The sequence below is a fragment of the Myotis yumanensis genome, unplaced genomic scaffold (genome assembly GCF_028538775.1).
Source record: "Myotis yumanensis isolate MYYU_CA2020_CCGP unplaced genomic scaffold, mMyoYum1.0.hap1 SCAF_16, whole genome shotgun sequence".
NCBI classification, from domain to species: Eukaryota; Metazoa; Chordata; class Mammalia; order Chiroptera; family Vespertilionidae; genus Myotis; species Myotis yumanensis.
The window spans coordinates 43,537,535-43,550,199 of NW_027223767.1; the positions used below are offsets into that span (position 1 = coordinate 43,537,535).

The 12,665-nt window shown below is 57.1% G+C and overlaps 1 protein-coding gene across 2 annotated transcripts; it reads right to left on the minus strand.

Annotated features, from left to right (window-relative positions):
- Positions 1–2,840: 2,840 nt before the first annotated feature.
- CDK5RAP3 (CDK5 regulatory subunit associated protein 3) lies at positions 2,841–12,101 on the minus strand. 2 transcript variants are annotated; one of them, XM_070393722.1, is made up of 14 exons: positions 11,952–12,074; positions 11,681–11,726; positions 9,252–9,383; positions 8,867–8,967; positions 8,506–8,554; positions 7,625–7,803; positions 7,299–7,435; positions 6,937–7,081; positions 6,221–6,322; positions 5,735–5,813; positions 5,237–5,325; positions 3,747–3,952; positions 3,233–3,404; positions 2,841–3,150 (listed from the first exon to the last, which is right to left on the minus strand). In XM_070393722.1, exons 1-14 carry the CDS (start codon positions 11,955–11,957, stop codon positions 3,085–3,087), a joined length of 1,509 nt encoding a protein of 502 aa, XP_070249823.1. In that variant the 5' UTR covers positions 11,958–12,074; the 3' UTR covers positions 2,841–3,084. The 2 variants fall into 2 exon arrangements, with proteins under 2 accessions (XP_070249823.1, XP_070249824.1); XM_070393723.1 differs by lacking the exon at positions 11,681–11,726 and having other exon boundaries at positions 11,952–12,101.
- Positions 12,102–12,665: the final 564 nt, after the last annotated feature.

Genomic DNA, 12,665 nt, shown 5'->3' on the forward strand with positions numbered 1-12,665 from the left:
GGGCGAGAGGGGTGGGGGGAGGCGTACATGACCGAGAGCAGGATCAGCTCCTGCACCGAGGGCCTGGGATGTGCTTGCCTTTGGTCCTCGGCCCAGGCCAGTTCCCTGGAGCAGGTAACTCTTTGGATGGGTGAGGTTTCCAGTCTGAATCGTGCAGCCAATTCCCAGCCCACTGGCCATGGGAGACTAGGTCTGCATGGGCAGGACCCCACATCTCCCTTGGTGGGCGGCCAGACCCCACGAACAGTTGTTAGCACTGCACTTAGCCCACGTTCACGGTCAGCACCACAGGCTGCAGCGCCACGGGGTCCTACTTCTGCTGACTGTAAAGAGCCGCGCTATGAGAGGACGCGGTGCGGGCAGGAAGGCTTCCTTTGAGGGGAGATAGTGTGCGGCTTGGGCAGTGGTGGAGTTAGCAGGGCGGGTGGGTTTTGGAAAGGCTCTGCTTCTTCATCTAAGCAGGAAGACTCATCTGAGCCAAGCAGTGAGAGCCTTAGATCCCTGGAAGGAGTTGGCATAGAAGTTACCCATGAAAGTGAGGTGCGCTCTGGGCAATACATCCACATCACGCTAAGGATTCTGAGGGTGCAATCTTGGCCCCTCCTCCCTCTCTCCCTGAACTGTTTTTTCAATCCTAAAAACCTGGCTGCTCAGAACGTGTTCTTCCCTCTCCACCAGGAGGTCTCACCCCTCCCTTCTAAGAAGGCAAGTCAGACAAGGAGGAAAGGTCCTCATTGCTTCACAAACCAAGAATCAGGGCGCACGTTTTTCCCAGCGACTGCTTACTCTGTGCCGGCACGGTTCTGAGCGCTCTGCATACATTAACTCATTTATTTAAAAAAATATTTTTATTGATTTCAAAGAGGAAGGGAGAGGGAGAGAGATAGAAACATCCATGAGAATGAATCATTGATCGGCTGCCTCTTGCACGCCCCCTACTGGGGATCCAGCCCGCACCGGGCATGTGTCCTTGACCGGAATTGAACCTGGGACCTTTTAGTCTGCAGACCAACACTCTATCCACTGAGCAGCCAAACCAGCTAGGGCTACATTAACTCATTTAATGCCCACAACCACCTGAGGCAATTCTGAGAAAAACAAGCAGGAACCTAAATGCAATCAGTGACGTAAGGGAGCCCTGGGAGCAGATCCAAGCGACACTGGGAGTGAACAGCCAGGCAGGATCTTCAGGGTCGGGAAAGGGGCGCCAGCAAGCGAAGCTCGAGGCCAAAAGCAAATGGGGCTAAAGCATCTGCAGAACAACCCATGTTCCGGGGTTAAAGGCTTTTAAAAGACCATTTACATCAGCCTAGGAGTCAGTGGGCCTTCCTCCCACCAGATAAGCATTGAAAGGGGCTGAATTCCTGAGAACAGTCCCCTAATCATACCTTCTTCCAAGACACCAAAACCAACTGAGAGATCTTTTACCCAAAGCCACTTCCCTCGTGCACAGACGGCACGCCGCAGCCTGCACACCTCCTCCCGCGTCCTCAGCGGGCAGAGGCCGGCGAGGCGCTCCTCTGCAAGGGCAGGAGAGAGAGCTCTTGAGGCCCGAACCCAGCCTGCAGGTCACCTGACCCACAGGGCTTCTCCCTGAAGCTCGGTGCCCAGTAAGCAATGGAGTCTTTGTAACAGCGGGTGATTGGATGAGGGACGTTAGAGTGGGCAAGGGCCGCATGCCTCGGTGAGCTGGTGGCTGCTGCGAGAGGGAGGCCAGAGGCCAATGGAGCCAGCAGCTGAACAGGGCGGGCAGGAGGAACCAGCCATTCGCTCGGAGGGGAAGGGACCAAGAGACGCAGACAGCTCCCTAGGCCCAGCGCCCTCCCAGCAGCTGAGGGCAGGACAGGGCCCCTCAGCCCCTTTATGCCCTTCCATCCCAAGGACAGTTTTACCTCGACGTTCCACACCAATATCTCCCCTTTCCAATTCCTAGACTTGTTTCAGCCCCCAATGCCCCCAAAAGAAGGTGAGCAGGCAAAGATTGGGGGGAAGCGATGGGCTGACATTAATTGATAGGAGCAGCTTCAAGCAGTTCATGCTGCCTTATCTCTCTCTCCTTTGGATAGCGTGTGTCCGCCGGAGTCCGCGGGGTCGGTGATTAATAGGGGCCATCACTCACTGTCCGGGACGGCTGAAAGGCAGCAGGGAGGGGCGGCCCTCCCCAGAACTGAGATAACAAGCAGCAGGAATAATGAGTGGTGTCACTCCACTTTTCATTTTGATGGAAAGTCATTACGGGAGTCAACGCCAGCGACAAAGAGCCATGAATCAACTGCTCTGCTATGAAATTAAAATCGAATTGCCGGCCATCCCCAGCCCCTACCCTTCCTGGGAAACAGAGATGGGTAGGTGGCTTGGGAGACGGGTGCTGTCTTGGGCTGGGCTCTACCCAATCAGAGAGCAGGCAGTTACGGGTAGGAAGTGAACAGGCAGCTAGTGAAGGTGACAACTTCTGTCTCCACCTTGTTCATCAGACCTTCCTCCCCAAACCACATTTCCCCTCTGCCGGGGGGGGGGTAAGCTGTGACTAAAAAGGAAAGACAGCTTTGCCGGCTCCAGCCAGGCTGCCACCTGACTGCTTCTCCTGGGCTCTGGCCTGAGTGGGGCAGGCTGGGCCTGGCTCAGAAATAGGGGCCCTGACTCAGTTACCCAGAGCCCCTTGCTGAGCCATCTGCAGATGCTAATCTGGGCTCTCCCTGTCACCCAGAGGACAGATCCCTCACCTGGGCCTGCACAGGGACAGCTGGTGGCCTGGGGAGCCCACGGGGATCATGAACCCCAGGCAAACAGGTGTGCAGTCTCAGCTCCAGGCCCAGAGAAGCAGAAATGGTCAGGATAAAGCCAGTCTCTTCCTCTTTTATTAAGTCCGACTGGTTAACAAGGAGACGCTGGGGTTTCAGGCTGACAGGCTACCGGGCCCATAAGACCGCTTCTTGCAGAGATACAGTGAGTGCAAAGGTCACCATCTGGGTGACGCTCCCGCACGTGGCCTTTCTGGTCTCTCTCTGGGAAAGGCCCGCAACACCAGCCCTGGCGTCCCACCTCCGTCCTGAGGCTGAGGAGACGAGCAGGACGCGGGCGGTGTCACAGAGAGGTTCCCATCAGGTTCACAGGGCGCCCGTTGTACCTCTTGGAAATGTCAGCTTCAATCTGAAAGACAGCGACGCCGAGTGGGCCTCAATCTGCGGAAACTGGGGGTCCTGCCCTGGTAGGTTTCCCTTTCCTGTCTTACCAGCTTCTGCAGCTCCTTGGTCTTCTCCAGCAGCAGGTCCAGCTTGGGCTCCAGAGCGGCCTGCTCCTGCAGTGCCTCCTGCTGCTTCTGCACCATCAGTTCTTTCTTCAAAGCCAGCAGCTGGGACTGCTTCAGCTTTTGCTGGAGGAACTCGGTCACTCTGTCCACATACCTGCAGGGCGTTCAGGGCAGTGGTGTAGCAGAGCAACCGGAGCATCCCGTTCAACTGAAAGATGCAGCTCAGGAAACCACATCCCGAATTGGCCTCATCCTTCCGCCTTTCTGTAAAGACTACCTCCTGGTTGTCCTGTCCTCCGGGTTCTGGCTGCATACAGCACATCAACCCACCTAGCCCCACAGAGAATCTAGGTCCCCAGTTGGGATGGCCCAGCTATGGGAGGCAGGCACGAGGTCTAAGGGGTCATGGAGAAGAATACAAGGGGTCAGGACTCTTCAAGATGGAGGAGTCCTGCTCCGATCCCGGAACAGCCCCATGTCAAGGGGAAAGCCAGACCTTGGTGAGGCCAGGATCATGAACAGGTGCTGCATTCGGAGATTGGTGAGCCGGCCAATCAGGTCCTGCAGCGCTGACACCAGGGTTTCCATCTTTGCTTTGGTCTGGCCCTGCAGGATGGCTGGAGCCAGCTGGAACTGGCTCACAGACAGGATGTCGGCCTCCTCGCTCATCTCCACGGCTCTCTGGGACAGGAAGATCTCGAGCTGAGGACGAAGAGGATTTGGTTCAAACCAAGAAGAGAACTCGGAGGCTAAGCCCCCAGCCTGCCCCAAATGAAGGGTGAGATGTGAGGGTGAGGCTCTGGGTGCGGAGGGGTTCCTTCCTCTGAATACTTTTGTTGCTAGAAATGCACCAACTATAACGTGAGAGCTTGGGGCAGCCTCTGCTTCACTCTGCTGTCACCCATGTCTATCTCAGGCCCTGAATAGCCTGGACCCCCGCTTCCTCCTCGCTGGGGATCAGATAACTAAGAATGCAGAGGTTCAAAGGGTTCTCTCGGCCCCGGTGAAGGTATTTTCTCTCCGTGGGAGGAATGAGACTCAGGGAGAGGGATCCCTGGGATAAGGGCTAGGAAGACTCAGAGGCAGCCACAGATCGTGTCCCTCTTATTCAACCACGGAAGCTTGATCACTTCTGTCCTCCTCTGCCCTGGAGGCTAGGAGGGTCCTCTCTGGACAGAAAGAGGATGAAACTGGTGAGGACAATAATCTTCATGAAGCCTCCCCAGCCAGCAGGGCACTGGGAGGGAACAGACCCAGAGGTTAACAAGAGCAGCCCCCAGCGCCCCAGTCCCACAAGAAGGACCGAGAACACCGGCTCCTTACTCTGGGCTGCTCGTACCTTAGCCACAGGGAAAGTATTGACACAAGTGAGATCATGTGGCTCCAAACCTCTAACAGCGCCTTGGTCACTCGCAGTAAAAGCCAAAGTCCAGAAGCTTCACCTCTCTGATCGCCTTCACTTGCCCACTCCCGGCTCTGCCACGCCCGCCTCCCTGCATCAGATACGCAGGGCACGCGCCCCTCTCAGGGCCTTTGCAATCGCGCCCTTGGCCTGGAGAGCTTTTTGGCCAGGCTTCAGCGTGGCTCCCCCTGCCCCTGCAGGTCCTGGCTCTCTGGTCACCTTCACCACGAGGCCTTCCCTGATCCGCCGATCTGAAGCCCAGCAGCCCTCCAGCACTCTCTTCCTCCGTGGCACTGACGTTAACACCTAACATACCGCATCTCTTACTTTATTCATCTTGTTTCCTGTCTGCATTCCCCACCGGAACATAAGCCCCAGGTCCAGGACTTGGGCTGTTTTATTCCCTGCTCCCTCTCTGGCGCCTCAGGCAGTGCCAGGGGCTGGGAAAGTGCAGGGTAAACCCTTGCTGAGTGGATGGGGCCTCCTAGTATGAGATGTCTCTGGTGTCCCTCACAGGAACAGGAAGGGCCAGGTCAGGGGTCTGGAGCAAGGCCTCCCCACCCCCCTCGCAGAGGATGAAGTACCTCCATGAGCTCATCGATGAACTGGTTCCGGGTCTCAGGGTATTCAAGGAGTGTCAGGGCATCCGAGCCCCTAGCAACACCTTCCGGAGCTGCCAGGAGGAGACAGAATGATGAGGGAGCTGAGGACGGGAGGAGACCTCCCCCAAGTGAGACGCTCTGGTGGGTTAATATGGACACGGACTCACTGAACTAAAGCCACTTCCTGTTCCAACCCCAGGGGAAAGGTTACCCATTCCCACGTCTCAACCCTAGACAGGCACTGCTGCCAACCGCAGCCTGTGAGGACCACAGCGGGGTCTGAGTGAGGCCAGCCCTCTGGGCATAGGGGGTGAAGTCTCGGCCTGCACTGCCCTCTAGTGGCTCACATCGCTGCTACAGCCTCTCAGCGGGTGGGGAGGGGTCAGTTCAGACTCAGAGCCAATCAGCACTCCTGGGACCCCCTCGCCCACATTCCTCTCCAAAACCGTGGGGGCTGCTGGCAGGGGCCGGTGCACTCACCCTCAGTTCCAGCCTCCACCACTGTGATCTGCAAAGCGGCAGCATCGTCTCCCCAGTCTATCCCATCACCCCCAGCTTCCTGGGTGGAAAGCAAAGAGCCCCAGGAATGTTGGCAGAATTCTCCCAGCAAAGCGAGCCAGAATCAACCCAAGCCCTCCCTACGTTCAACAACCGCACATTTCAACTGTGGGAAGGACACGCAGGCCTGTGGTCGGCGGCAAAGATGCCAGTGTGGGGCCATGCACGGTGCCACCCTCACCCCTGCTCTGTAGAGTTACCACCTGCTGACAACCCCACACCTTGCCCCAAACACCAGGAGAGACCCCGACTCTGACATGTCACTTGGGAAGCTGTCTCCCCGGGACCACACCTGGTCAGCGCCATGAGCTTCCAATGATGCCTTTAAAGGCACAGACAAGACTTTTCTTCTCGCTGAAGCAGTAATCATAGAAAGTCCTCAGAGACGGACCGAGGGGGCATCCTCACCTTTGAATCCGATTCCAGGGAGATGCCCCAGTCAATGCCTGCAGGCTGGGCAGGGTCAGTCCCTTCAGAGGCCACCTCCGCCCCAAAGTCGCCCCAGTCAATCTAGAAGGAGAAAGGAAGTGTTAGCTCGCAGAGGGTGGGGATGTAAGGGGCCTGCCTTCCCACGGGCCTCGGCCGCCTCAGTGGGATGTGCTCGTCCACTGTTTAAACGCAGTGGCCTCCAAGCTCCCCAAAGCAGAGCCCATCTCGGAGAGCTGACAGGACTGAGGGGTTCCTAGCTCAAAGCCAAGCAGATTGCTGAGGCTCCCAGCCCTCTTCTATACTCTGACCTCAAGAAGGCCAGAAAGCCCTGCCTGCATGGCTCAGAGGTTGGGCATCGACCTATGAACCAGGAGGTCACGGTTCGATTCCCGATCAGGGCACATGCCCAGATTGCGGGCTCAATCCCTGGTGGGGGGTGTGCAGAAGGCAGCTGATCAATGATGCTCTCATCATTGATATTTCTATCTCCCTTTCCCTTCTTCTCTGAAATAAAAAAGAAAAAAAATTTTAAAAAGGCGGCCGGAAAAATAGCGGAGTAGGGCCCCTGGGCCCTTCCACCTATAGTCTCTTACACAAATCCCTTTCTTCCTCTGGGACTCTGAATTCAGGCTGTGAGGTTTGGGCTGTGTGTGTTGGGGGGGTCGGGGGAGCAGCTCTCCCTCAGCCTGTCTTACCGCGTCTTCTTCCACCTGCTCGGGCGGCTCCTCGAGGTGCGGCCGCTCCACCACGGAGGGCTCTGTCCCCGTCCTCCACTCGTACACTGTGGAGTTCCCCCGCTTCTGCACAAATCGCAGCATTGGCAGCACCTGCTCCTCGGGGCTGCAACAGGCACATAACTGACCCTCCTGCTGCCCACTCACAAAGCCAGCAGTGGGCTTTGGCCTGGGCCATAGGTCAGATGGGCAGAGCCCCCGTGGGTTCCAGTGCGTAAATGAAACTCAAGTGTCATGTGGGGAAAACACAAGTGGAGAAGAGAGGACAGCCAGGGAAGCGGGCACACTGCCCCCTGCTACAGAGCAGCCCCGGGCCTCTTTACCTCTCACACACGAACCCCACGAAGGCCTGGTACAGGTCGATGGCTTCCCCCAGGGACCGAGCCCGCGCCCCGATCTCGGCCAGTTGAGTCGGTAGCTCCTTCACCAGGGCCAGCAGTTCTCTCCGGACATTGTCTCCCTAGAGGGGATGGGAGAAGGGGGCTAAGGCAGAGTGCGGGAAGTGGGGTCCAACAGATTAAAGAAAACGTGCGAAGAGCAGACAGGAGGGAAGCTGGCCCCCAAAGGGCACAGCAGGCTGGGGGGAGCCTTTCCCAGATGCAGAGCTTGGGCCCAGCAGGCAGACCGAGGCCCGGGGCCCTCCGCTCACCGTGATGCCGTACTGCTTGCACGAGTGGTAGTACTGCTCCCGCATCTCGGCAGCCCCGCCCTGGCCCTCCTCCTCCTTGCGGCTATATTCTTGCTGCAGCTGCTGGCACTTGGCGATCTGCTTCTTCAGCGAGGGGATCTCATAGGTGACGTTCCGAACGAGAAGGCTAGAGAGTTCCACTGAGAAGGGCCCAGGAAATTCGCCTCAGACACCCGCCCCATCAGGCAAGCATGCCCGCGACACACACACATGGACCAATGTTTGGTGAGGAAGAGCGTGGGGTGGCTTCCCAGCTCCTCCCCTTCCTCGCTGTAGCACCTAAGACAGCCACTTAACGCCTCTAACCCAATCCTCAGCTGTATCACAAGGTCCACAATATTTGCCGTGAGGACTAAAAGAGGGAATCCACATAAAACACCAAGCCTAACTCCTTGTATTTAGGTATTTAGTAGGTGCTTGGTAAATATTAGCTATTATCATTATTACTATTTATACTATTAGAAAACACACCCAAACTACAATCAGCCCTTCAGTTACTCTCTCAGGAACTTAATATGGCCCCAAGGATAATCCACGCATCCTCTGCCTACTATAGAATGGGGGTGCAGAGGGAATGGGGTTCCACACTCACCTTACGAGAGCTCAGTGGTAGAGAACTCACACACACCTGCGGGGCCAGGCCTGGCATTTACCTATCACCTGCCTGGTCCTCCTGCTCCTCCCAATACTGTGGAATGTATTTTCCCACCTTGCAAACATCTACAGCCCAGCCTCTCCCCCCACACGGTCTGTGTCTCCTAGAAGCTCAGTGTCTCAGAAGGATGGGAGTGGGCTTCCCCAGTGGCGCCCTGGACACCAGGAGACCAGGCTGGACCGCCTACCCAGGTAGCTGTTGTCCTTCTCATACAGGGCCACGATCTCCTGCCAATCCTGCGGGAGGACGGAAACAGAAAGTGAGCCAGGACTGCACTCAGCAGTCACGTCCCAGCGCAAGCCCGGAGCAGGGCACGCTCTCCCAGTCTTCCCGTCACATCAAACACACATTCCTCGTCCTCCTCTGAGCTGGACCACCCACTTGATTTTAAGAGTGTGGCGCCAACGAGCAATCCCCAAAGGAGCTACTTCTGGCATAAGCTCTGGGGTCGGAGAGAACGTTCAGGAAGCGTTCCATGTAGGCATCTCCACCGGATCCTCCGAGAGACCGAGAGCTCTGATCCCATTAGCACCCTCGCCCACACTTGCCTTCATTCGCTGAGAAGAGTACCGGCCAAAAATGTTCTTTGTGGAAGCTTCAGTGCCTTTGAGAAGGTCCACGATTCTTAGGCAGTGGAAGTAGTGAATGTCTGGAAAGCAAGGGAGAGCAAAGACGTCGAGAATTCCAGTACCTTCCCCATCTACTCTGGCCAAGAGCTGACTCACATGCCAGGGACTGAAGTAAGCACGGTTCTCCCATCATGCACAGCTCTCTCCTTCACCAGTTTGTGTAGGAAGAAACGGGCATCTACACCCCTGGACAAAACCTTTCTCTGGGGATCAGCTGTGGCTGAGCGACAGGGGAGCAGCTGAGCAGCTCTGTACGGCGCCCGGGGAAGCGGGGGCTCCGGCCGGGTGGCCCCAAGGCACTCACAGGACCCAGAGAGCAGCTGGGCAATCTCCTCGCTTTCTGGCATGTCCTGGATGGCGGCATTGATCTTCTCTCGGATGGTCAGCACCAGACTCTGCCATTTCAGGTTGCAGTGCCTTCTGTCCACCAGCCAGTCTACGTGAGAAACACCAAAATCACAGCGCGCCCCTGCAGACGGTCACCATTCGGGCAGACACGCTACGACAGGGGCTAAGGGTTGTATTCACACCGGCTAAGGTGTGGGGGTCACGGGAAGATGGAAATGAAGCCAGGCCCAAAGGGATGCCTGCAAGGGCTAAACAGACGCTGGCAACCGGACTCCCCGGAGCAACTGGCTCCACACAAGGATAAAGAAAAACTTTAAACTAGTCCTGACATCAAAGCGCCACTTTTGACCACTCTAAATTCTCCATAATATTTTTGCTTCCAGGGGTAATTATAACTTTCTTGACAGAGGATGATGTTCCACTTCCACTTCCTCAGGGCTGGGATTAACCACGACAGTGAAAAACACAAGAGGGCTCTGCCAAGAGCCGGGTGAATGAACAACTGCAAAGCCCCTAATACCGAGAGCGCCCTCAAGGCTACTTCACACTGGTCTGTTCTTACCGGTGCAGCTCCCCCCTGCACACGTGAATACGGGGTGACTGACCTCCTGGAAGCTGGGCCTGGATTTAAGTTGTTAGCAGAGGGTCAGGGTGGCTGAGAGCCATGCATGTGTCATCAGGACGAGAGAGCTACGAGCTAGGCTTCGTGGTTCAGGCGGTTCTGCCTTCTAATTACCAACTTCCTGGGGCAAGTCTCTCAGCCTCCGTGCCTCGGTTTCCCCACATGTAGAATGGGGATAATAAGATATTGAGCTATAAGGGGAAATGTAGGTACAGCACTGAACACTGTGCCTGGCACATGGCAAGGACTCCATAAATCCTACTGATCTTCACTTTTACAATATCAAGTGCCTGAAAACGCGCCTGGTATAGCGCGGACCCTCCGTGAATGACTGAGGGTCTGCGCTATACCCTCACAGCCAAGGACAAGTTCATACACCGAGAGTGCAGATGTGCCGAAGAGCTGGGACAGACCTAAAGTGAAGCCAAGAAGTGGCCACTGCACAGGACTGACTGACTGGCCCACAGCAGGAAACTCAGAACCGGCCCTGGTTAATAAATCGGTCCGATACGGTTATCATTCTACTCCCTCTGCTGTATTCCTTTAAAATGTCCAGAAAGAAAACTTCTGTGGATGTCACAGAACTAGAACCAAAGGGATGAGGTAGTCAAGCAGACAGCTTAACAAATGATACGGCATCAAATCAATCAATCCAGTAAGCGTTTAAAAACCCAGCGGCTGTGCAATGCCCTGGAGGGGTCCGAAGGAAGAGGTCCTCCCCTTGGCCTGAACTGGGGAGGGGGTCTGTGGGTCAGATACAGACATCAGGGAGATGGCCCGGCCACCAACAGGTCTTTATTTCCAACTGGGTCTATGTCCCGCTTCTTCCTAAAGTCAAGGGAAGACGGAAGCTTCTAAAAAGAAAAGGGAGCCCCGGCCGGCGTGGCTCAGTGGGCGAACGTCGACCTATGAGCCACGAGGTCGCTGTTCGATTCCCACCCGGGGCCGTGGGCTCGATTCCCAGTGTGGGGTGTGCAGGAGGCAACTGATCAATGATTCTCTCCCAGCACTGATGTTTCCATTTCTCTCTCTCTCCCTTCCTCTCTGAAATCAATCCTTTCCTATACAATAAAAGGGTAATATGCAAATTCACCACCAGGGGGGCAGATGCTCAACACAGGAGCTGCCCCCTGCTGGTGGTCAATGCACTCAGCCACAAGCTGGGCTGACAGCTAGCCCAGTGGCCAGCCTCCTCCTAGGGGGCCTAAGCTGTCAGTTGGACATCCCCCAAGGGCTCCCCTACTGCAAAAGGGTGCAGGCGGGGCTGAGGAACAACCCCCACCCCCACCCCACCCCCCGCCACACACACACACACACATATACACAGCGCACGAATGTCATGCACCGGGCCTCTAGTAAAAATATATTTATAAATAAATAAATAAAAAGAAAAGGGAGTTTCCCCCAGCTTAATACCAAAAGCACAGACATTGGAGCCTGACATACTTAAGTTCCCATTTCGGATCTGCCACTGTGTTGACTTTCAGGTAGGCCACGCCCCTCCCTGCGCCTGAGGGGTGTGATTGGACAACACATGTTCCAGATGTTAAGTGGGAAACGCAGGTCAGGTACAGACTAGGCATGGCCCCTCCCGCTGCTGTGAGCGAGGCCGGTCGGGCCACACAGGCCGGGGCATAGACCCGTGGGGCCGGTCAGCGGTTTAAGAGGGGCCTCGGGGCGTCAGGGCTCCCAGCTGTTGGCGACAGCGGGGCAAGGGGCCGGGCTCCCCCGAAAGCGGGCTGCGCGGGGACGCCCCGTCCTACCGAGCAGCTTGCTGGTCTGGATGTCGATGGGCACGTGCTGATGGTCCTGGCGGGAAACACGGCGGACGGAGGGGTGTGAGCGCGGGGAGGGGGCGTGCCGCTCGCGCGCTCATTTCACGGGCACCCGCGGGGCCAGAACGAGGGGCGGGGAGGGCTGCCCCGCCCGCCCGCCCGGGACGGTGGCTGAGGAAGCGGGTTAGGGACGGACGGGCGGAACCGAACCCAGGGGTCCCGGGAGAGCGCCCCGTTTTCTCGGCTCCTGTTCCCCCACCTGCATCTTTCCTCCACTTCAGCTTCCGGCCGACGACCCAGCACGCCCCGCCTACCACCAATCCAGCGCCGGGGCGGCGGCGCTTCAGTTTAGGCCCAAACCGGCCTCCTCCGCCACGTCGCCGCTTTCCTCGGAGCCAATCGGGGCGCTCGCTCCACCCCTGGCCGCAAGCCCCACCCACCCCCGGGCTCCGAATGGCTGAGCCCAGGAGGGGCGGGAGAACAGGAGCCAGCCAATGGGAGGTGCGAGGCGGGCTCAGGGCCGGGGAGGGGCGGGGCGGGGCGCCAGAAAGAGCTGCAGCGGCGGCACGATCGCGGCAGGCGGCGCCCGAGAGCTGGTCGCAGCCACGTGGAACCCTCTGAGCACAGATGAACGCGTCTGCTGGCAGGATCCTAGCGCCGCCTTGGCGAACCGGAGGCCTTTAGACTTGCCTTCGCCCCGTCTGGCCTCGTTTCACTGTTTCTCGTAGTTTGTAACCGTCTTCTAGCACTTGTCACACGTTGCCTTCCCATTCAGCTGATCTGATAGACGTGTGTTGAGCACCTGCTCCGTGATCATTAGGACAGGGAAGGGGAGAAGAGGGCCAAGGGAGGCATCCCGAGCACAGCGCCTAAGTTGAGTCTTAAAGGAAGAGCTGCAGAAAGAGGGGTGATGTGTGGAGGGGTGTTTCGGGTGGAGGGGATTGTACAGACAAAGCTCTGGAGGCCACACATT